Below are 22,481 nucleotides of genomic sequence, written 5' to 3' on the forward strand. Positions count from 1 at the left end.
AGCCTGCTATTCGACAGCTATTTTCTGTTTAAGTCTGACAAATTGCGAGTGGGCTTGGAGCCACAGTACCTTGTGAGACTGCAACTATATACCATATATTCATATTTATAAAGCCTAATCAGACAGTAATTTCTCACTTAAATTAATTTTGTTGCTTATTGTTGGAGGTTAATTACTGATGTAGATAAGTGCCTATATAACATTAGTACTGAATACTGTTTTCAAAACGGTCTCTGTATTTTTAATTATTTTGTTGCATATTTTTAAATATCTACAGTACTTCACAAGGGTACAAATAAGCTTAAATTAATGCTTGCAAAACACTTTGAAGTCTTATTTTATTTATAGTTTGTCACTTTATTCAAATTTTATACTGATGCAAGACAATCTCATATTATAAAATATAATGACAACAATATGCAATTAAGAGTGAATATTAGCTCATCACTAACTCCCTAACACACTGACTAAAGAGTAATTTAAAAAAATAGGCAAGTTTTATCAGGCATATGAGGTTTTACACAGAGAATGAGATCAAAGCAGCTTGTTGTTTAACCAGCTTTCAGCTTAACAAAGTCAATCAGTCCAGGAAAAAGTTTGCAAGTTTTAAACTCACACTAATAAAAAAGCCTAAACAAGTTAATACAGTGAAATTTTCAGCAAGAACCACATTCATTTTAAAATTTCTTAATGATTTGAAATTTTTAACAGTAAAGCAGTTTCTTTAGAATCCGTTTTGAAATCATTTAAAAATACTCTAAATTAGTATGCCAACCCAAATATTTGGACAAATGTTTTGGGGTCAGTTCTGAGTACATTTCCTTCCAAATTCATGCTAGTTGAATTTTAAATAGCAAAAATGGAGCCAGTATGGTTCTTAGTGCAATCTAATGATTTTTTACTGAAGTTTTTACTCTGAATGGTATGAAAAACTGAAAATAAAGGTAGTTTGTCTTTGCTGTCTAGCTAAGAAAGTTCCTCTTCCAACTGAATGGTAGAACAATCTGGAAAGAGGGGCCTGTGTTTGACAGCCTGTAGTTTTATGCAGTGTTGCTGTAGCAGTGTCGGGCCCAGGATATTAAAGAGACCCACCTTGAGCCTCTAATTTGTGTATTTAGCACTGTGCATGATACTTTGGGGTTTTTTTTTCTTTCCCCCTTCCTTTCTTTATCTAGTTCTTTGGTTTCTCTATAGTTTGACCCATCTGTGACCAACGGAATTATTATTGCTAATATAAAAGTTTTTGTTTGTTGTTGGCAATCTCATAGTAATGCATTAGACTTAATAGGTTGAGTGTCAAAGTAAAAGGACTGTAGTACTGTGTACAGGTTACTTCCGTACAGTCTGATCAATGCTGTGCTACCTGAGTAGTCACTGATACGGTTGCCAACTCCCTATCTACTAATGTGGGACATGTAATTCAGATTCTGGATATATATGTGGTGGTACATCTTTTATATTAATGGACCATAATATTCATAGGCCAGTACCAATTGTTCATTCTGTTTGCTACCGTTTCCTGTGTTCAGATGTTTACTATGCACTCATCCAAGCTAAAATTAAAAGCAAACATGCTATCACTTAAAACGTTCAGGTTGTTAGGACAAAAATTAGATCTATTTTCTGTGGTTTTTTTCTAACATCTTGCTGCATGTTCAGCCTACATTAATTCTTCTATATGGGTTCTTTTTTTAAAAAAAAATTCTAAAATAAAAATGGCAATAGACTTGTTCTCTTGAGCAACTATACAATAATAAATTAGGGTGCCTGCACAATAAACAAACAAAAAATAATAAGAAAATGGATTTAAACCTCAACGCTTCAACCGATGGCTTTGGTTTTAGGATAGAAAAATAAATCTGATAAAGATTTCTCAAATTTGCAAAAAAAATTCTCATTTGCATGCTAAAAATACCCACCAGAATATTATATAATAAATGAACCACATTAAATGGCACACAGTATGGTTTTAAATGTATGAAAAATGCCCTGACAATGTCCTTTTTAAAAGGAAACACCAATAGCACAAACTTGGTGTTTACTTAGTTGTATAAGGCAGGTGTGGATCTGGACTTTGAAGTTAATGCTTCCAAAGGGCCAACATTAATAAGCAATGATTCCAGCTGTGATTGTTTACAGGGACCTAGAAATATATTACACAGAACTGAGTTATCATGTGTTTTAGGTCTGTTTAGCTATGGAGTTTCAATAAGAGAACGTATTGGTTTAAAGAGTGTAAGATATTGCTATAAGCAAGAGTACAAGTACCGGTAGTTTATTATTCAGAGAAAAAGATTTGATTTTGGAAAACACAGTCAATCTGTGGAAAGATTCTGAAGCCAAGGAACCTGCATGTGTTTGACTACTGTACATAGTGATTTCCCAGATTTTAGCTCAGGCTTTTCATCACTATGGCTAACTATTATTTAATTGTTTGTATTCCCAATATCACCTAAAAGGCTCTGTCAGGATTGGGGTTCCATTGTGCACTGTAAAAACATAAAATAAGAGACAATAATACCTCCTCTATGAGTTTAAATCTAAATAGACAAGGCAGAAAGAGGATGTGGGGGGGAAGATGTACCATACAGTTAGAGTAAATTGAGTGGTGGTTTGCAAACATGTTAGGAAAGAATGTCCAGAGGAAAAAACTGTAGAAAGTAGTTTGATGACATAATTGGTGCCTGCCAACTTGTAATCTTTAAATTGAGTGGTCTGCATACAAGAGAATACTGTGGTCATATATTTAAATATTTATTTAACAATATAACAAATAACATTTAAATATTCTTGAGTTGCACCTCACTCCACAAGGAGACTTTATTAGGTCATTGTGTAATTCATTGGCCATAAAATATGGGATAATAAGCACTGTGGATTTCTATAGCATAGCAGTAGCTGTAGGATAAATGGCAATCAGTTTTAAAAATGGTCAGATTTTGTTTAGGTTTTTTTTATTTCAGTAATAATATGAAAGATTAATCATGTGAGCAAAATATTCCATAAAAGCAATGCCTTCTCAGTTTTACTTGTAACTAAAGTTTTTGTTTTTCTGTACTCAGCTGGGAAGTCATCAATTCCAAACCTGACTACAGGCCCAGAATAAACCAATGTATTGCAGATGCATTGGTGAATTTATTTCTGTTTCTTCAAGAAATGTCACACTTCAAAGAGAAGAACCCTGGCAAGGTAAGTTCAATAAAGTTAGCTCAATATTTTTATCCTGTTTTATCAGGAGGTGTTATGTCTCAGCAAACTATGATTGATAATATAGTAGGTAAATTTGCTAAAATAAAGACACTGAGCTAGATTCAGTAAGGGCTTGTGCTGGCTTTTTCTTGTACGGATTGTAAGGGAGGCTCCATGTAGCAGAAAAGTTGCCCAGGGGAAAGGTTTAAGGCAGTAGGGCCCCTCCCCCCCTTAGCTGTTGGGCTTTCAGCCAGCCACTGTGTAACACCAGAATTGGGGCAGGATATGGCATGACCAGGGTGGCTATGGGATGCACTTCTCTGGTGGAAATGCCATCTGTCTCCCTAGGGTAGAGACATCAGAAAGATCAGATCACAGGAATAGCTTTAACAAAAACAGGAGAATCCTACATCATTTATAAATGTATGTATTATTTTTTAAAATAGCTTTAATTGATTTTCAGAAAGTTTTACTCAGATATTACATAAATAGCATCTAATATTATGATATGAGAGGATCCTACCTATATCATAGTGCTATCATTTATCTGCTCATATAAATGTAGCATATTTTTTCTGAGACAGACTGAGGTGGAAAACACATGAGTGATAAAGGCAAGCAAGAGTTGTATAATACTCTGCTTCTGTTGGCAGAGTACTGTTGTTTTTGGCCAAATCTGAACTGATCTTTTCTCAATTAAACAAAATATTAGTAGCGTGAGCAACATTGATAATGGAACAGTGCATCATGGCAGCTGTAGTGGACACTGTAGATTTTTGCTTGTATCTTTCGGTATTTCACTATTTTTTTTCCTTTTTGCATTCAAACTTGGACAAGTTACATTTTCTTCTTGAGATCATAACAAGAGTTTGCATTGAGATTTTTCCTGAAAAGAAGGCTTTCAGATGTAACAAAATGAATTTATATATTCCCAGATGAAAACTACATTAAGAAGTTAAGGTTGAGAGTATATATCAATAACACAGGGTAAAATACATTATAGGGATGTTGTGATTATCCTAGAAACAAGCATAAACCCAGGAAATTCAAAGTTAAGATTAAACTGAAAAAAACCCCAATCATATGAGGTATGGAAATACAGCTTTAATGCATCCAGACAACCAAATCTGCCCTCTACTGATGCCATGCAATAACCATATTGCACTGGTGGGGGAGGGGCACTTATCTCTTGAGCATCTCTTTGTGACTGAGTGTAGTATTTCAGTCCTTTTGCTGCTCCTGGCACCCCCTTTAGGTTGTCTGCCTGTCTCTGCCAGTCTTCTTTGGCTTCGCCCTCCAGCCAGGTCTCACAGTCAGACTGAACATCTTGCAAAGAGTCCAACAAAACAGTCTATGTACCCTCACCAGAGTCTTTAGCCCTACCTTTAGGCCCTTTAAATTCATCCCTTTGCTTGGGCTTCCAAGTGAGACCTGTCCCCTTCTTGGGGCTTAGGTTAGGCTTCTTTCCCCTTCCCCTGATTCCCCCATTTCTTGGGGTTGATGCTATTTTGCTGGTGGGGGAACTTAGCCCCATCCATTACTCTATGTTCCCACCTAGATGCCCTATAAACAGCAGCCGCATACTGTTCAGTTAAATTTGTTGATGCTACTTCCCTAGGCCTCTTCCCATCTGGCCCCTTTATCTTCACCAATATCCCAGGACCAAAATTCTCAGGTTCCTCTTTCCCTGCAAACCCAACTGTGCAAGCAAGGCAGTTGTACACTGGCTAGTCCTGAGACTACGTCGGCCAAAGAGGAACTCCTTCCTACCCAGGAACTGCCCTACTGTGGCCCTGCATCAAATGTTATCTGAGCCTGCTGGGCTCTGATTGGCTATCACTAGACCTTCTAGCCCTTGGAGGACCAAGACTTTGTTGTTTCCAAGATGTTTGCTTCCAAGAGGCCTCTCTAGGCAGGCCTGGAAGACCCAGCTTCATTGGTCTTTTCCTTTCATGTTGCTCCTTTCTGGGGTAGGGTGCAGCAGAGCAGTGGGACCTCCAGCAGGAGACCAGAAGGGCCTGGTGCATTCTGTCACATCTATATTAAGTACTCCTGAGGGACTTCTGCGTCACTGTGCACACCCAGAATTCGTGTGTCCCTCATAATAAGTAGGCGCATTGCCAGCAGATCGAGGTATGTGATCATTCCCCTCTATTTAGCATTGGTGAGGCCTCATCTGGAGTACTGTGTCCAGTTTTGGGCTCCACACTACAAGAAGGATGTGGAAAAATTGGAAAGAGTCCAGCGGAGGGCAACAAAAATTATTAGGGGGCTGGAGCTATGAGTTATGAAGAGAGGCTGAGGGAACTGGAATTATTTAGTGTGCAGAAGAGAAGAATGAGGGGGGATTTGATAGCAGCTTTCAACCACCTGAAAGGGGGTTCCCAAGAGGATGGATCTAGACTGTTCTCAGTGGTACGAGATGATAGAACAAGGAGTAATGGTCTCAGGTTGCAGTGGGGGAGATTTAGGTTGGATATTAGGAAAAACGTTTTCATTAGGAGGGTGGTGAATCACTGGAATGGGTTACCTAGGGAGGTGGAGGAATCTCCTTCCTTAGAGGTTTTTAAGGTCAGACTTGACAAAGCCCTGGCTGGGATGATTTAGCTGGGGATTGGTCCTGCTTTGAGCAGCGGGTTGAACTAGACGACCTCCTAAGGTCCCTTCCAACCCTAATATTCTCTGATTCTATGATGATTTATCCCTCAGAAAATATATTCTGCCCAAGAAGTGCTACAGTTCTGCCTTTTGCCCACCAAAGGCCACTGAGGCACCAGAAGAGCCAGCAGCTGGCTGTTCTGGTGCCACAGCAGCCTCTGGTGGGCAAAAGGCAGAACTGCAGCACTTCTGGGGCAGAATGTATTTTCTGTGGAGAAAAAATTCCGTACGTGTACAGTGGTACAGAAGTCCCCTAGGAGCAGAAGTTCATCACAGCATCCTGTCTCCAGAGCCAGGTTAGGACAAACAGAATGGGGCACCCTGGGGCTGCTGGGAGGTATCACAGACTGGGGTTCCAAATGGCTAGTGGGGGAACAGCGTTGAGCCAGCGGCTGAATAGGAGTGGGGTGCAAGGCCACATGAGGATGGGAGGCGTGGGGACAAGGGCACGTTCCTGACTGAATGGGAGAGGCTTGGAGTCAGCTAGGGTCTGTATGAGGGAAGCTCACCAACTCCTTAAGAATCCCGCTCCTCCCCACCCCCAAAAAAGCCTGTTCCATACTTTTCCCACCCTCACTTAACAACCTTCCAGATTCACTCCAGGCTCCTTCCCTCTCTGTCATCTCCTCTGTTACCCCTGGCTCCCCCAAGCCTTTTCACTGCTTCTGACAGGTGCAGGAAATATAGTTCTGTACTGTAATTCAAAGGAATTACTCAAAGTTCTGTATTAATATACCTAGTAAGAAATCTGTCTATTTACCAGAATCTTTTTTTGGTCTGTATTGTTACAGATATACTTGCTGACAGATATTTTGAAATAAATTACCAAAATAATTGAAACTGGCATGATTATATTGTATTATTTTGACAAATAAAATATGCAGAATTTTGCAGAATTTCAAAATATTGTGCACAGAATTTTTAATTTTTTTGGCACAGAATTCCCCGAGGAGTAATTAAGGCATTTTAGTGTTTGAGGTCTCAGTTTAGACAAAACTGATTTTTAAAGACACATTAGATTCTTTTTCCTCCTCCCTTTTCCCCTGATAGTGTCACTGTTCTATTAAGACCATAAGAGAAAAAGTAAAGTCTGATAGTGGGTGCTGCTCCTTCTTAATTAATTTTATCTCCTAATTTAATTAACAAGCTTGTACATTCTCAGAAAATGTATGCTATTTTCTAAAAATAAGTGCTGTAGTTTTGGGGAGGATATGTTGTATTTTTCAAACACAACAGAGGTTAAATCCCTTCTTTATATATGCAAAATTCAGATTAACCTATGGAGCAGTATCTGATGCTTCCATAATGATACACTGTATAGTGTTTACAAGTGTCAAGAGTTAGCACTCTATAAGACAAAACAATGAAAATGTCAAGTAAATTACAACTTAATTTGCACAAAGCTATATCTGGCTTTAGCCAGACCTTGTCAGTGCCTTCCTTTCATGATCGTCAAAATCAGCACCCGGTTTTAAATAGAGTAAAAAAAAAAAAACCAAGTTGTAGTTTTCAGATGGATTTTGAAGATGGTGACCTAACAAAACGAGCACCTGTTATTACTGCCTATTGTATTTCTTTTGATATTCATTGTATCCAGTTTTCATGACTGGTGATGACCTGGAGGTTGTTAAACCTTCCATATGGTAGGTAGAGGGAAGAAGCCTTATTTTTATAATACCACCTGAGACATAGCCTAATCACCCAAAAATATGTTGTTTAATTCTTACTGTAATACTTATATTGCAATTACTGTATAATAAAAAAAATCTTCAATATTGTACTTTTAAACTAGAATATTACCCTGCTGGGGAACTGTTCTTATCACAAAGTGTAAATATTTAATGTCCTAGCAATATGAATTCTAACTATCATCTCTGATCTCTTCTGTTTTCAGTTTTGCCTTCTGGTCTGCAGTGTGTGTACATTTTTCACTGTCTTGGGTAGTTACATTCCTGGAATTGTACTCTCCTACTTTCTATGTAAGTATAGTCTTTTTTTTTTTTTTAGTCATGTCTTATGCATGTTGTATGTTCATTATGCAGTCTAACATACAGTCTGTTTTTTTAAAAAAGTAATTCTGTATATGGACCTTGACCAATGATGGTTTCATATGGAAGTCAAGTTACAGATTTTTCAGTTTGTCAGTTACAATTCTGGCACACCTTGGCACAACTGTATGATATCTTTTAGGCAGTGATACAGAGAGAGACACACTTATGCAAAAATAAAAATAAATAAAACACACTTATGCGAATAAAAATATGTGCTACCATGACCACAAATTCCCTATTGGAACTTCTGAAAATATTTAGTCACTTTGTATAAGTAGTCATTATAATGTTGCTTTCCTATAGAAGAGAAACCGTACATTCCCACCCCACAATGTCTGGACCAGGTTAGAATGTGCTGTTTTTTATGTGTACTTTGTCAGTGATTTCCATCTTTCAGCAGTACATTTCCTTTTCTCAGACAGCAAATGATGTCTTCAAAGACTGATGGTGGGCTCTGAGCTACATCTCACTGAGATGTCTCTTCCATGGAAAATTATCCCACTACCCCTACTGTTGTTGTGGTTTTTTTGTTTTGTTTTGTTTTTTTTACAAATTATGTCACCAACTCCTGTAGTGTATCATGTGTCCACATTGTCATCTAATACTGTCGTTTATATATGAATGGAGTTTTAAAAAATTCAAGAGAGTGGGTGAAGAGCTGAGTAAATTATATGGAAAAAAACCCATATGCCTCTGTTTTGCCAGTATATCAGTGTCAATCTCTGCTGCTGTGAGGGAGTGCCTTGTCCTTTCAAGAGAACTCCTATTTAAGGAGGGGGGGAAACAGTAAACTGAGGCTGATGCGTATATTAATCCACTGCACTGGAGTGTGATATCAGTTCAAGCACACCGTGTCAGGACATTAATAGATACAGTCAAATGGGTTAGCAGAAAAGTTCAGTGAAAATAGCAAAGATTATTACAAGAATTATTACCACCATTACAACATTTATTATAATAATGGAGCCTGGCAGATTTAAGAGATTTATATTTAGCATTGTTGGAGTATTGCAGCACACAACACAGTGATTTATTAAGATCACCAGTACAAAGGTTTACAGGCAGAAAAACAAAAACCTTTCTGCTTACATCGAGCTTTTTGAGCCAAATATAATAAACCTTTATTTGTTCTAAAAGAGCTATATACCAGCACTGCAGAATTAATACAACAAGAATGCCAAAAGTTTACCCCCATTGCAATTGGGAGAGTAAGTTAATTTCAAATAAATGTGGCTAGCACCCTCTTAAGATAATGACTGTACCATTATCACCAAGGATCTGTCCTATACCTGGAATAGAAAACATCTACTCAAAATCAAGGAGGGCACTGGCTTTTTCCCCCCTCCTCAGGACATCCAGAATGCCATTGATAGTACTCCTGTGCTGACAGAAATGGCCCACACCCACCCAGCCACTGACTGGAAGATCACATGGAGCAGCAAACACAGTGTGGATCCAATCTCAGATGCCAAAAAGACCACTGCAAAAGGAACAGTTTTTAGAACAAGAGGTCATGTGATCAGAAATGCATTGAGATGGTAGTCATTGACAGACGTCCAATACGTTACCTCGTCCTAGCGCTTTCTATTTGTTTTATAAATTGGGTGTATTTGATTGGAGTTATCTTTAGTTTATATTATGTTTTATTTGCATTTGATGTTTTCTTTAAACATGTTGTTATAGTAACCTCTGGAATTCATGAATACTGACTCTGTCGCATGGTAGGTGATTACTTTTTTGTAACTCTGACCTAAGTCATGTAACTAGGAACAGGAATTAAAGTTCAATGTCTTACAACCCTGTAATATTATTATATTGTGGTAACACCTAGAAGCCCCAATCAGAGATCCTTGCCCACTAAGTTAGGAACAGTAAACAGGTTGTGATAGTTTCTTGCGGTATCCAGAACTGTAAGTCACCCTGTTACTTCTCTGCCTAAGCATAAAAGGGATCTGCTGGTGCTTAACTGAGTGACAATTCCTTGCCACTCCAGTTTGTTAGACAGCCTCACATATGCCTCAGGACTCTGCCAGTCATAACTGCCTTGCAGGTTAACCCTCGGTGTACTTCAGTTCCCAAACTCTCCAGAAGCTTCTCCCTACAACATCCAGATCCTGTCCCTGGACATTCACAGAAATTACCAAGTATGCTGTTTCCAAACAGACAGAATATGCACATCAACCTGTTGGTTCACCTGAGGATGCACACCTCACGTTAATATAACAGCACTGAGATGAATTTATAATAAAACAATAAGTTTATTAATAAAGAACTGAGATTTAAGTGAAACTAAGCAGACAATAGAAACAGAAAACAAAACAAATAAAACAAAAGTATAATCACACTTTCTAGTGACTAAAATTTATCTCAACAGGCTACAATCCTTAACTAAGATAAGTTTCTTACCTAAAGCAACCTTTCAGTGTCACCCACCGTACATGGCTGGGGATCCACCATTCATGGAATGCAAAGAGCGCTGAGCCCTTTGTTCCCGCAGTGATAGATCACCAAAATGTCTTTTTGCTTCTCCTTATATTCGCCAAAGTTTATTGTCTTTGTTACCAGAGTCAGGATGAACCCTGGGGTTCATAGTCCAGTATCTTCCCATGCTGATTTCACATTTTCATGTTAATTTGTTCCTCCTGTTTACCTCTAATGCAAATGAATTGCCCATTGTCACCGGCATCACCAGGTTCAGTTAGAAACAGAGAGATAACTATTCTCCATCTTGTCGGAGAGAGAACATGTTTCTCCCTTTCTTTATTTGGTTACAGACTCTAAAGCATAATATCATAAGCATTCATAATTCCTCATAGTATTAATACATACATTTCACAATGATATCAATGACCCGTGTGTCACCAGCTTTCATTTGACATCTCTGACAACATTCTTTATAGATAAATATCATGACAGTAGTGTTAGGTGTAGTGAATTTGTCCAGCCTGACGAGTTGCCAACACACATTGAACCACCAATGGGCCTCTCTCACTCTCTCACTCTCACACAGACACACACTAAAAAGATGGTCCATGTCTCACGATACAACATCATAGATCATTCTCCTATTACACCCATACAGCTGCCTACACTAATTATTTATCTCAGGAGCACAAGTAATCCAAGCATTGGAGGGCACATAGTGGCTACAGACAGATCAGGACACTTCATGTTACAATACAAGGACCATTGGCCCAGTCCTCTAAAGCCCTTCATGGCTTAGCACAAAGATGATCTGCTTAAGACCTGCCAAATGTTGATTCTGTGGGGTCTGAGGAAGTCAACATATGAGCATAACAGTTGTGCCATTCAGTTGCTTTCTTAGCTGTGGAGTTTTTTGGGCATACTTGTACACATAGGCCAAATTCTGATTTTAAGCTATGGTTTCCATGTGGAACAGGTGAAACATAGCATAGATTTCAATGCTCTCTAGTGTTTAGCTGTTCTTATATCAACTTAAAAACTTGTCTGTCTATCCTGACAGATGAATTTATTTACTATGGTTATTCTTTGTATTAGAATAGTGCCTTCAGGTCTCATTGTGGTAAGTACTGTACAAATGCTCAGTAAGATACAGTCTGTGTCCTGAAAAAAGTATTCTCTCCATTTCACATATAGAAAACTGGGGCATGGGGAGACTAAACCATTTGCCCAAGGTCACAGGGAGAAATGTAGCAGAGTTTGGAACTGATCACATACCCCCTGATCACATATCACATATCCTACTCTAGAGCTTTAACAGTCTTTTCTCTCTACAGGGGAAATGTCAGAAATGAGGAGGAATATTTTTAAAGCTCTCACAGTAATGACATTTTAACAGTTGATATATTATCTGCCACCTCTTCCCCAGCATATATAGAAATGGGAGATAATGTTACCCTACAAACCTGTTATGATACTGGTCTTGGCAGCAATTATTGGCTGAACGCATTGTAAAGCCACACCTTTAAATCCTATTTTGGGATGAGCCAAAATTAACAAAGCACGGATTTCTTTTAAATATATAAATATTTTTTTTATTTTTGCTGACAACACCAGAAATATTATTTCATCTAGCAGTTAAAATTGCTGATTGACATAGATTGATCTTCCACAACAGCAGAGACTTTCTCCAGAGTCAGTGGGACAAAATGAACATACAAGTCTGGATCAATTGTATCCACTCAGGGCCATTACTTGGTAACATTTTTCACTACATTTTAATGACTTTGCTTTTGTTTTTCTCCTTCTAAAAGATTTCATTTGCCTAAAAATATATATTTTAATCAGACTGTGATTGTGACCCAGGGATCTCTTGTTGCCAAGTGGCAGCAGGAATAGGTGGTACATAAGGTCTGGTATTTAATTCTAGTTTACCAAAAGAGTGTCATGACACATAATAAAAGCCTCTGTCACATTGGTTGTCAGTATCATTGCAAAATGCATGTACGGATGTTGTGTATGGAGTTATATATGAACACTGAAAATTATGTTCTTAAGGTCTATGTATAGGGACCAGTCGCCAGGAACAGGGAGAAACAGGTTTTCTTTCTGGCAAGAAATATTTATCTGTTTCCATGTAAATTAAGTATTGTCTGGTTCACAGTGGTACTCTACTCACCAATCTGAACCAAATGCTAATGAAGGATAGTGAATTCTTCAAAGAGAGGAAAGGAACAGGAAGAAGAAAATAGTGGGGTAGAAAGAGGCAGGGAAACCCATCTTGAGGTGCACATCAAAGGTATGTGCTGGTACATTTAAGGGTGCAAAGAGACACCCTGGCATCCTTCACCTAGGAAGTACGATAGCAAAATTTGCTTAATGGAAAAGGGGTCTCAGTCAGGCCTAGTTGAGAATGTTGAGAGAACTTTGGGTGAAATAAGCTTTTTTAGACAGGAGGATAACTTGTTAATTAAGTTTAGCCTCTAGAAAGCATGTTATGATTTTGTTTTATATGAAACCATTTGTTTCCAATATTCTTACTCACTGTTACTTGAATTTCTGTTCTTTGATAATAAAGTTATACTTATTTTCTCTGTAAATATATCTAAGTGCTGTGTTTAGCAGAGCTGTTTTCTAAGGTATAACTAGTAAGCTGCGGTATACTGTTCCACTGGGAATACCAGACCTAGCAGTTTTGTGAGTGTTCAGTGAATAAAGGGCTGACTCTGTAGGGAACACTCCCAGGACACACGGATTGGTGTGTGCCTGTTGCTAACCTGTACAGAAAGAGGGATGCCTGGAAGGTACAGCTTGTGTCACCAGAGACTGCTGGTTTCAGGATACGGATCCACAGCAGATACAGACAAGACTTCTTCACACTAAGAACAGGTGGTGGTGAGGTGCCTCACAACCCTGGCTACCCCAGGGAAGTGTCACAGTGATATCATTTTGCTTCTGATTTGCACTTGGAAGGGACAAAGAGTAGGATGAAGAGGACTTCTTATTGTTCATTTATTTTGAAAAGCAAATGCTAGGTCCCTGTGAGAGGGCTTGGATTGATGTCACTAGAGACTAAAGCTCTGTTTGTCCAGATAGATTATGGCATAGGCAGCAGCCGTGAAAGACTTTGCCTACCCTGACCTCAATAGAATTCATTTTATGGGGGCAGAAGAGAGGGTAGTTTGATCTCAGTGCCCAACCTTCTAGAGAGACTATGAAAACAGGTGCCAGTTGATGTGAATATAATAATAATTTTTGTGATGTGGACTAGTGATCAGTAGGAATTGTACTGAGACCAGTAACTCCTCTGATGTGGCATTAAGTTACGTAAAGGTAATTCTCTTCATATTAATGAAATGTATGGCGTAATCTTTAGTTAGTGATTTAAACAGACATATTTAAGTAACCTTTCTTTTTATATCTTGGTTTTGTGTTACAGTACTGTGTGCCTTTTTATGTCCGCTATTCAAGTGCAATGAATTTGGGCAGAAGATGTGCAACAAAATCAAGTCAGTCCTGCTGAAACTGGATTTTGGAATTGGGGACTATATCAACCAAAAGAGAAGAGAAAGATCTGGTAAGTAACTAATAGGGGGGTGGGAGGGTTGGTTTTTCCCACATGCACTTTCAAATCCTGTATAGCTAAAATTAGGCAAAAATCTACTCATATTGTAATCATCACAGTTCATCTTTTGAAACCAAGCATGAGTATACATGTTGTTGTTGGAATTCTAAACTGAAGGGTGGGAGCAAAGTTTAAACAGTGTACATCAGACTGACCTGTTAGGATGGGGTGAGGCGTTTTCTCCTCTCATTAGTCTTGATCTGCCCCATCACTTCATATATTTAGGAAAACTGCCTGTCTTAAAGTATGAAACATTAGTCTAGCCACCTTACTCAGAGTTACCATGTACTCCCAAATGCAAATGTTCTATTCACATTAGGTGCTTTAATGTCTAGTGATTAGATTGAGGCTTCTGAAATAAGGACTCCTAGATTCTAACCCAGCTAAATTATGCTAGTGACTGTGACTTCAAGCAATTTACATAACCTCTGTGTGTCTGTTTACTGATTGAGTTATTGTGAGGCTTAAGCATTTTGAGATTCTTTGAACTAAAAGATACTGTATAAGTCCATGTTGTTGTTTATTTTATTAAGATATGTATTGTGGAAGGTGTGGGGGGGGGGGCAAAGCAACTGCTGGGATGGATATGAAATAATATACTCAACTATTTTTGAGCCATGAAATTGCACTATACTATAAAATCAAAAGGCCATACTTCTGACACTGAAATATTAGGAAGATAAATAAAAAATGTCATCTTCATCCCAGACTTTCTCAGATAAACTTTTATTCTGGGTCATCTTTATATGAGCAAAATTATTATGTTGCTTATTTGATTGTTCACATGAGGGAGTGTGGCAGGGCGCTGCTAGGAGAGCCCTTAATCAGCTCCTGCCACCCCAGCCCCAGTCATGGGAATGGATTGGGGCTGGGTAAATAACCAGGAAACTGGAAACTGCCCACACCTGCCAGGCTCATTAGCAGGAGCTAAAAGGCTGGGGGGGAAGTGGAAGAAGGGGGGCGGAGATCAGGAGGGAAAGGTCATGCTCAGAGGGAGTAAGGAGCCTACTAGTCTGTTGTTGGTCAGGCTGGTGTGAGGCCAAGCCAGGTAAATAGCCTGTAAACAGTAGGGTTACCATACGTCCGTATTTTCCTGGACATGTCCGGCTTTTTGGTTCTTAAATCGCCATCTGGGAGGAATTTTTAAATATCTAAAAACATCCGAGATTTTGCCATTAATTATTTTTCCCCTAAGAAGAGTTGATCATTCAAGAAAGAGAGTGAATGCTGATCACTCGAGAGAGTCCCCACTTTTCCCTCCTAGCTCCCAGCGCTTGCGCCGCAAAACAGCTGTTTTGCATAGCTGGGGGGGGTGGAGGGGGAACACGGCACGCTCAGGGGAGGAGGCAGGGCCGGGGCGGGGTTTGGGGAAGGGGTCCAATAGGGCAGGGAGGGAGCAGAGTTGGGGCAGGGACTTTGGGGAAGGGGTTGGAATGGGGGCAGGGAAGGGGTGGAGTTGGGGTGGAGCCGGGGGCGCACAAGCAAATTCCCTCCGTGGAGCGCCCTCTTTTTTGAATGTTCAGATATGATAACCCTAGTAAATAGTGGGAAACTGGTGGTGGGGAAAGGACACAAAATAAAGAGCACAGGTGTTGCACCAGCTTGGAGTGTCCCTGAGTCTTTAAAGAGTGGGGCCAAGGGGCCAAATCCTATGGGGCACGACGTGCACCCCGTTACATGGGGGGGGCTTGTCCAGGACTCGAAGCCACCGCCAAGGAGTGGCAACTGGAGCATGGAGGGAACCATGCAGTGGCTCGCAAAGCAGCAAGAGAAGCTGCAGAAAACCATGCAGGCCTTTCAGCAGTCCCACCAGGCTGAGAGACAGGCCTTACTTGCTTGGCAGGCCGAGCAACAAAAGTCCCTCCAGGACTTCATCAGGGAGCAGGCCAGTGTACATCATCAGCTCTTTCACCGGTTGGAGAGTCCCCCGGGAGGTGATGGCAGCTGCGCACCAGGGTTGGGGCTGTATAAGATGGGCCCTGCCAATGACCCTGACGCCTTCCTGTGCACTTTTGAATGCGTAGCCATGGGCGCCGAATGGGACAAGGCGACCTGGGCCCTGAGACTAGCTCCCTGTCTGTCCAGAGAGGCGCAGGCTGCCGACAGGGCCCTAACTAATGAACAGGCCAGAGATTATGAGGCGGTGAAGGCAGCAGTCCTGGACCAGATGGGACCGTCGGCCAAAAAGTACCAGCAGAAATTTCATGTGGCCCGGTGGACAGGGAGCTTGTGGCCCCGCATGTTTGCCCAGAAGCTCATGGACGGGGCCACGTGGTGGTGAAGGTCCGATACCCAGATGGTGGGAGAGATAATGGACCAGGTGATCCTAGAACAATTTGTGTAGGGCCTCCCGGAAAATGTGTGAGCCTACTAGTCTGTTGCTGTTGCTGGTCAGGCCAGTCGGAGTCCAAGCCATGTAAATAGCCTGTAAATAGTGGGAAACTGGGGGTGGGGAAAGGACACAAAATAAAGAGCACAAGTGTTGCACCAGCTTGGAGTATCCCAAGTCTTTAAAGAGCAGGGCCAGGGGGCCAAATCCTACAGGGCACAGCATGCACCCCATTACAGGGAGAAAGCAAGTGATATTGGGAAAATGTGTTTTCTTATTGGTATGAGGCTATGATTGGTAATGCTTCTTTAGCACCTTCATTGTAAGATTTTACATAGCTCTACAAAAACAAATGTAATTAAGCTTTACACCATCCTTAAGGGGAGGCATTCCCTTTTTAGATGAGGAAAACTCTGGCACATAAATCTAGAGAACTACCCAAGGACACAAAGTAGTACGTGACAGAACCAGGAATACAACCTACATTAGGAGATTGGACTCCAGACCCAGCATCTACATCTGCCTTTTTCCAGCTAGACTACATGAAAAAAATTACACTTCTTAAAATATAATTTTTTCCAAAGATTCAATAAACGTTTAAGGGAATTGCAATAAGACAATCCAAACAACAAATAAATCAAAATGATCATTTAGAGAGAAAAGCAAATCTAAAATAAGAATTCTTATCACACCCATGTTCCTTTCAGACATAGATTACAGCAAATTGTATAGGCCTTGTTAAGAAATAAATCTATATCAGGAGCAAATTTCTATTTATAAACTTCTGCTAACTTTGCCTCAATGATTTTTTTAATTTATATTGTAATTTTAAGCTGAAAATCAGCAAGTACAATGTTATGTTTCCCACAACTGTACTTGGGCACATTGCATGTATTTATGGAGCTTGACTCTTCAGTCACTTAAATGTTGGACCAGTAGAATGCACATTCATTTAAAAATTTTCTTGCCATATAACCATGCATCTTGCAGTGCTCTATTCCCCAGCTGTGTTTTTCTTCATCTTAATATGTATTGTGGGTGCTGTCAGAGATAAGTAAAAATTTGCATTTGAAGGGGCCCAGGAGTCTATCAGCTTTTCTGCTAGGCTGCAATGCTGCTTCCAGTTAACTTCCTTTAAAAGAAATGGATGGAGGAGGATGAGACTGTGTTTCTTCGAATAGTGTCCCTATGGGTGCTCCACTTTAGGTGTCTGTGTGCCCCTGCACCTCTAATCGGAGATTTTTGGTAGCAACGGGCGAACACGCACCCCCCCCCCCCACACACACACACACTTCCTTCTCTACCACCTTTGGCCTCTGAGGGAAGGAGCAGTTGTCCCTTCCTTATCTGTGTCATTAGCATAAAAGGGGGGGGTGAGAAAGCCTGGATTTGTGCTGGACATGGCCCACCTTGATTACCATGCACATTGTAGGGAGAGTGGTCACTTTGGATGAGCTGTTACCAGCAGGAGAGTGAGTTTGTGTGTGTATGGGGGTGGGGGGGTGAGAAAACCTGGATTTGTGCTGGAAATGGCCCACCTTGATTATCATGCACATTGTAGGGAGAGTGGTCGCTTTGGATGAGCTATTACCAGCAGGAGAGTGAGTTTGTGTGTGGGGGGGTGGCGGGTGAGAAAACCTGGATTTGTGCTGGAAATGGCCCAACTTGATGATCACTTTAGATAAGCTATTACCAGCAGGACAGTGGGGTGGGAGGAGGTATTGTTTCATGATCTCTGTGTGTATATAATGTCTGCTGCAGTTTCCATGGTATGCATCCGATGAAGTGAGCTGTAGCTTACGAAAGCTCATGCTCAAATAAATTGGTTAGTCTCTAAGGTGCCACAAGTCCTCCTGTTCTTTTTGCGAATACAGACTAACACGGCTGTTACTCTGAAACCTAGCATAAGTAGTGTTTGTTTTGTTACCTTTGTTCTCCCTAAAAGTACTCAGGCTAGTGTTTTGTTTTATTTTATTTTTTTCCTTTGGTGTAAAAGAAAAAGGAAAAGAATTTCACTTTCCTTCCCTGTCTGGGGGCATTCCCCCCCTCCCCCCGCATCTAATAGACTCAGAATTATTTTCTTTTTCCGTTTAAAAAAAAAAGTAAAGACGATGTTCTTCTTCATATTCCTCCCTGCTAGAGGATGACAACCCCCTGCCCAGGGGCTTGCCTGGCTCTCTCTGCTCCAAGCAGTGCCTCTCCGCCAAGAGTCAGTTCCTGTAATGGCCAGACACTCACTATGACTGGGAGACCCTCACAGAAGTGCTTTACCTGCCACACCTAAAACTGCAGCCTCACGGGAGCTGAAGTAAAAATTCCTCCCTATAGAGAAAACACTTCAGTCTGCAGGGGACTCCGTGGGTGGTGACCCCGGATCATCCCGGGAGCCTTCACTTCAAAAGGGGTGGAGTGGTGAAGAGGAGAAGTGGGGGGGAGAGCCACCAGCAGACTCCCCCTGGAAAGGCTCCTCCGAGGAACTGGCCAGCCAGAGGGGTGTTCCTCAGTGCAGGCATCTCCGCACCGATCCCCGACAACACCAGCAGAGGAACCTCCAGCTGTGAGCTCAGCTGCCTTATGTTCCTTCTTTCCTTCGGGAAGCTCTGGAAACTGAAACCTGAGAAGGGGCTTCCTGCTCTGAGCTCTGCCCTGCTCTGAGCTCTGCTCTCCACATGACAAGGGGCTTCTGTAAGCTCTGTGCTGCTCTGAGCTCTACTCTGGGCAACTACTGCACCCAGAGGACACAGTTACCGTACCATCCCTAAAAGAGCGACACAGAGAAGCACTGCTGTCAGCTCTGCTTGGGCACCAAGACACCAGAGGCTTCCACTCTCATGCTCTCAGGCAATGGTACCACCCCCTAAGAAGAGGTGACAGTTACTGTACCATCTCTAAAAGAGCAGCATAGAGAAACCCTTGGGTACCAGATGCAACAAAACTCACATCTAGAAAGTGTTCTGCACCTTCCCAACCATTGATACCAACTACAGACACTCCTCTGGGGTTCCAGATGAGCCCATGGTAACACAGGTGTTCTGATACTCTGGAGACCTGTGGCCTCAGTACCCAGGGAGAGACAATTACCATATTGTCTCTTAAGAAGTGGCACCAACAAAGTTTTTGTACTGGGCAAAACTCTCATTTAGGGAGTGCTCTGCCCAACTATCGGTACTGACAATGTACCACGGACCCTCCTCTGTGGTACCAAATGAACCCATGGTACTGCATGAGCTCTGGTACCCTGGAGACCTGATGATTGGGGAAGAACCACAATCCCCATTGCTTGGTACCTGGACCCCGGTATCAAGCACATCCCGGCACCCAGAATCGCTCTTAGCACTGCCAATATTTCAGTCAGCGGCACCCTTACCCACTAACGAATCTGACACTGGCCAGGAGGTGATAATTCTCTGGCCCCTCAAGGTGGCCCACCACCACACTACAAGGGTCATCCCCAATTCCATCACGCCAACCGCCTGTGCCTGCCTTTCTGCCTCTCCCTCCCAAGGCCGTATTGTAACTCTTTGGGTATATACACACACATAGAGCAACCATCTCCAGTGTCTCTTAGGGAGAGTCCACCAGATGGTTTGCTACAGCCTGGCACCTCAGCCAGGCAGGAGAGCACCTGAGCCAGGACAGGAGAAAGCTTTTTCAGAACAGGAAAGAAGGGGGGGGGGGGGAAACACCTGAAGAGGAAGCCTCCTCTTCAGCACACTTCTCCTCATCTCTCCCAGATGAGACTGTGCTGCCCACCCCTCATCACTCGGTGAAGATTTAAGAACTTTCTGGATCTTACCAAGAGGGTGGCAGAGGAGCTGCAGATTCCCTTACAGGAGGTGGCAGATACACATCACAAGTTGGTGGAAATTCTGCACACTACCTTCTCATCTAGAACTGTCCTCCCAATTAATGAGCTGATTCTAGATCCTACCAAAATCATCTGGCAGAGCCAGCCTCCATCGCACCAACCAGCAACAGAGTGTAAACAAAAACAACCCTACAGCTCTACCCAAAGAGGCAGGCTTTGTTTTCAACATCCGCAGCCCAACTCCATCATAGTGGATGTGGTTAATGCATGAAGCAAGCAACATAATGCCAAGTCAACTCCATATGATCAGGCTTTGCAAGATGGCATATTCATCAACAACATTACTATTTAGAGTCATAAATTACCAAACTGTCATGGCCAAAACAATTTTGTTAATCTTGGGAAACTCAGGATGTTTCTGAAACATTACTGGAAACACAAAAAGAACAGATTCAGACCATTCTTAGAGAAGGTTAGTTAATAGCCAGACCGGTCCTAGAGACACTACTGGATGTAGCTGTTACAGCTGCTCACCCAATCTCCATGATAGTGTTACTGAGGTGAGTTGTGGGTGTTTTTTTTCCTTTCGCTACACCTCTCTAGATTGCCCAAAGAGTTGCAGACTTCCAATTTGAAGGGCCAAACTCTGCGGAGAAGACAGATTTTTCTCTCCACATCCTGAAGGATTCTGGGACTGTACTACACTCCTTAGGAATCTACACTGTGGAACAGAAGAGAAGATATACCTCTCAGCCACACCACAGATCACAATCTTCTCAATACTCATCATCTCTGTGCTGTTATGAGCCATAATGTAAGAGGCCCAGGGATCAAAAGTGAGAACAGTGTGCACCCCAGTCCATGACCTCTCAAACTGCCCCTTATAAGCACTTTGAGCTGGTCAGGGACCTGAACAATGATACCTTACAACATCAGCTGCCATCTATACACCTGTCACGCCACTCAGATGTCACCTTACCTTACTTCACAGCAGTTAGGACCAGCTCTAGAGCAAAGAGATTAATTTCTAGCCCTGAACCTACAGGGTGTCTACTTCCATATCTCAATACAACCATCGTACAGGAGATTTCCTCCGGCTTACCTTTGGGGCAGGATCATTATAGGTACAGACTGCTCCACACAGGGTATTCTCCAAGGTTCACTTCATTGTAGTGGCATACTAACGCCAGTACAGTGACTGGACTTTATCAGCACCAACCTGATGCAGTACAAGCGAGAGCACTCTTCTCACTACGCACATTCACCACCCTGGGACACGTCTCCCTAATATGCTGGGGAGCTCACCTACGCAACAACAAGGTTCAGGACAAATGGCCTTCCACAGAAATGACCTTCCATATCACTTTTTTGGGGCTAAGGGCTGTCAGGAGTGCCTGTGCACAAACTCTGCCTTTCATCAAAAACAACACACAAAGGTTATGATGGACTTAATGTGACCTGTATGTTTTGTATAAACTGCCAAAGAGCTGCCAGATCTTCCTCCCTCTGCAAGACAGCATTCAAACTTTGGAACTGATGCACCCATCACAATGTGTTCATCTCAGTTGTCTGTCTACAAGGGATACAGAACAGGACAACCAACAGTCTCAGTTGGAATTTTCTCACGATAATGAGTGTACACTGAATTCAGAGGTGTTTCAAGATATAGCCACCCTTTGGGGAACCCAGCCTATCGATCTCTTCGCTACTTATTGGAACAAGAAAGATCCTTGTTACTGCTACAGGGCTGGCTTGGGGAAACTTTCACTGGCAGTTGCCCTCATCTTCCCAGCGGACAGGGCCCACTTATATGTCTTTTCCCAGTTTCCTACCCTATCCAAGAATCTGTTGAAAATTCAATGAAACAAAGCAAGAGTTATTGTGATTGCCCCTCTTGACTATGACAAGTCTGGCTCCCTTACCTGATGCAGATGGCAATATGTCTTCCTGTACCTTTGACATCAGCCCATTCCTCACCCACTCTCTCAAAACAATGGGCTGACCCTTCACCCCAACCCATGGGTCCTCCGCCTACAGGAATGGATCTTTCTTTGTTTCAAGGCTTAGAAGCAGAATGATCTGACAAGCTGAAACACATGTTGCAACACAACCACAAGTTGACCACTCCACATACCTGTCTACAAAATGGAAACAACTCCAAGTTTGTACCATTCCAAATGGACAGACCCAACCTCATCTTTCCTCTCTCTGATTTTGCACTACATTTTAAACTCTCACTCAGCTCCCTTAAGGTACATCTCATGGCGAAAATGGCTTCCCACTTGGAGTTTGCTCAACCACTAATGCGTAGATTCTTTAAGGGCATTAGGACACTCTTCCTCCATGTGACACCACCTGATCCAGCCTGGGACTTCAATCTAGTTCTCGTGACTTGGACTA

The 22,481-nt window shown here is 41.7% G+C and overlaps 1 protein-coding gene across 1 annotated transcript in view; it reads left to right on the top strand.

The window, feature by feature from the left end:
- RETREG1 (reticulophagy regulator 1) overlaps window positions 1-22,481 on the top strand; it is a 146,086-nt gene that overhangs the window by 101,922 nt on the left and 21,683 nt on the right. Inside the window, exons 4-6 of the mRNA XM_077810771.1 lie at window positions 3,063-3,189; window positions 7,742-7,826; window positions 13,759-13,896. Coding sequence (XP_077666897.1) covers window positions 3,063-3,189; window positions 7,742-7,826; window positions 13,759-13,896 — 350 coding nt within the window. The remainder of the gene's footprint in view (window positions 1-3,062; window positions 3,190-7,741; window positions 7,827-13,758; window positions 13,897-22,481) is intronic.

Source organism: Eretmochelys imbricata, chromosome 2 (assembly GCF_965152235.1).
Source record: "Eretmochelys imbricata isolate rEreImb1 chromosome 2, rEreImb1.hap1, whole genome shotgun sequence".
Classification (NCBI taxonomy): Eukaryota; Metazoa; Chordata; order Testudines; family Cheloniidae; genus Eretmochelys; species Eretmochelys imbricata.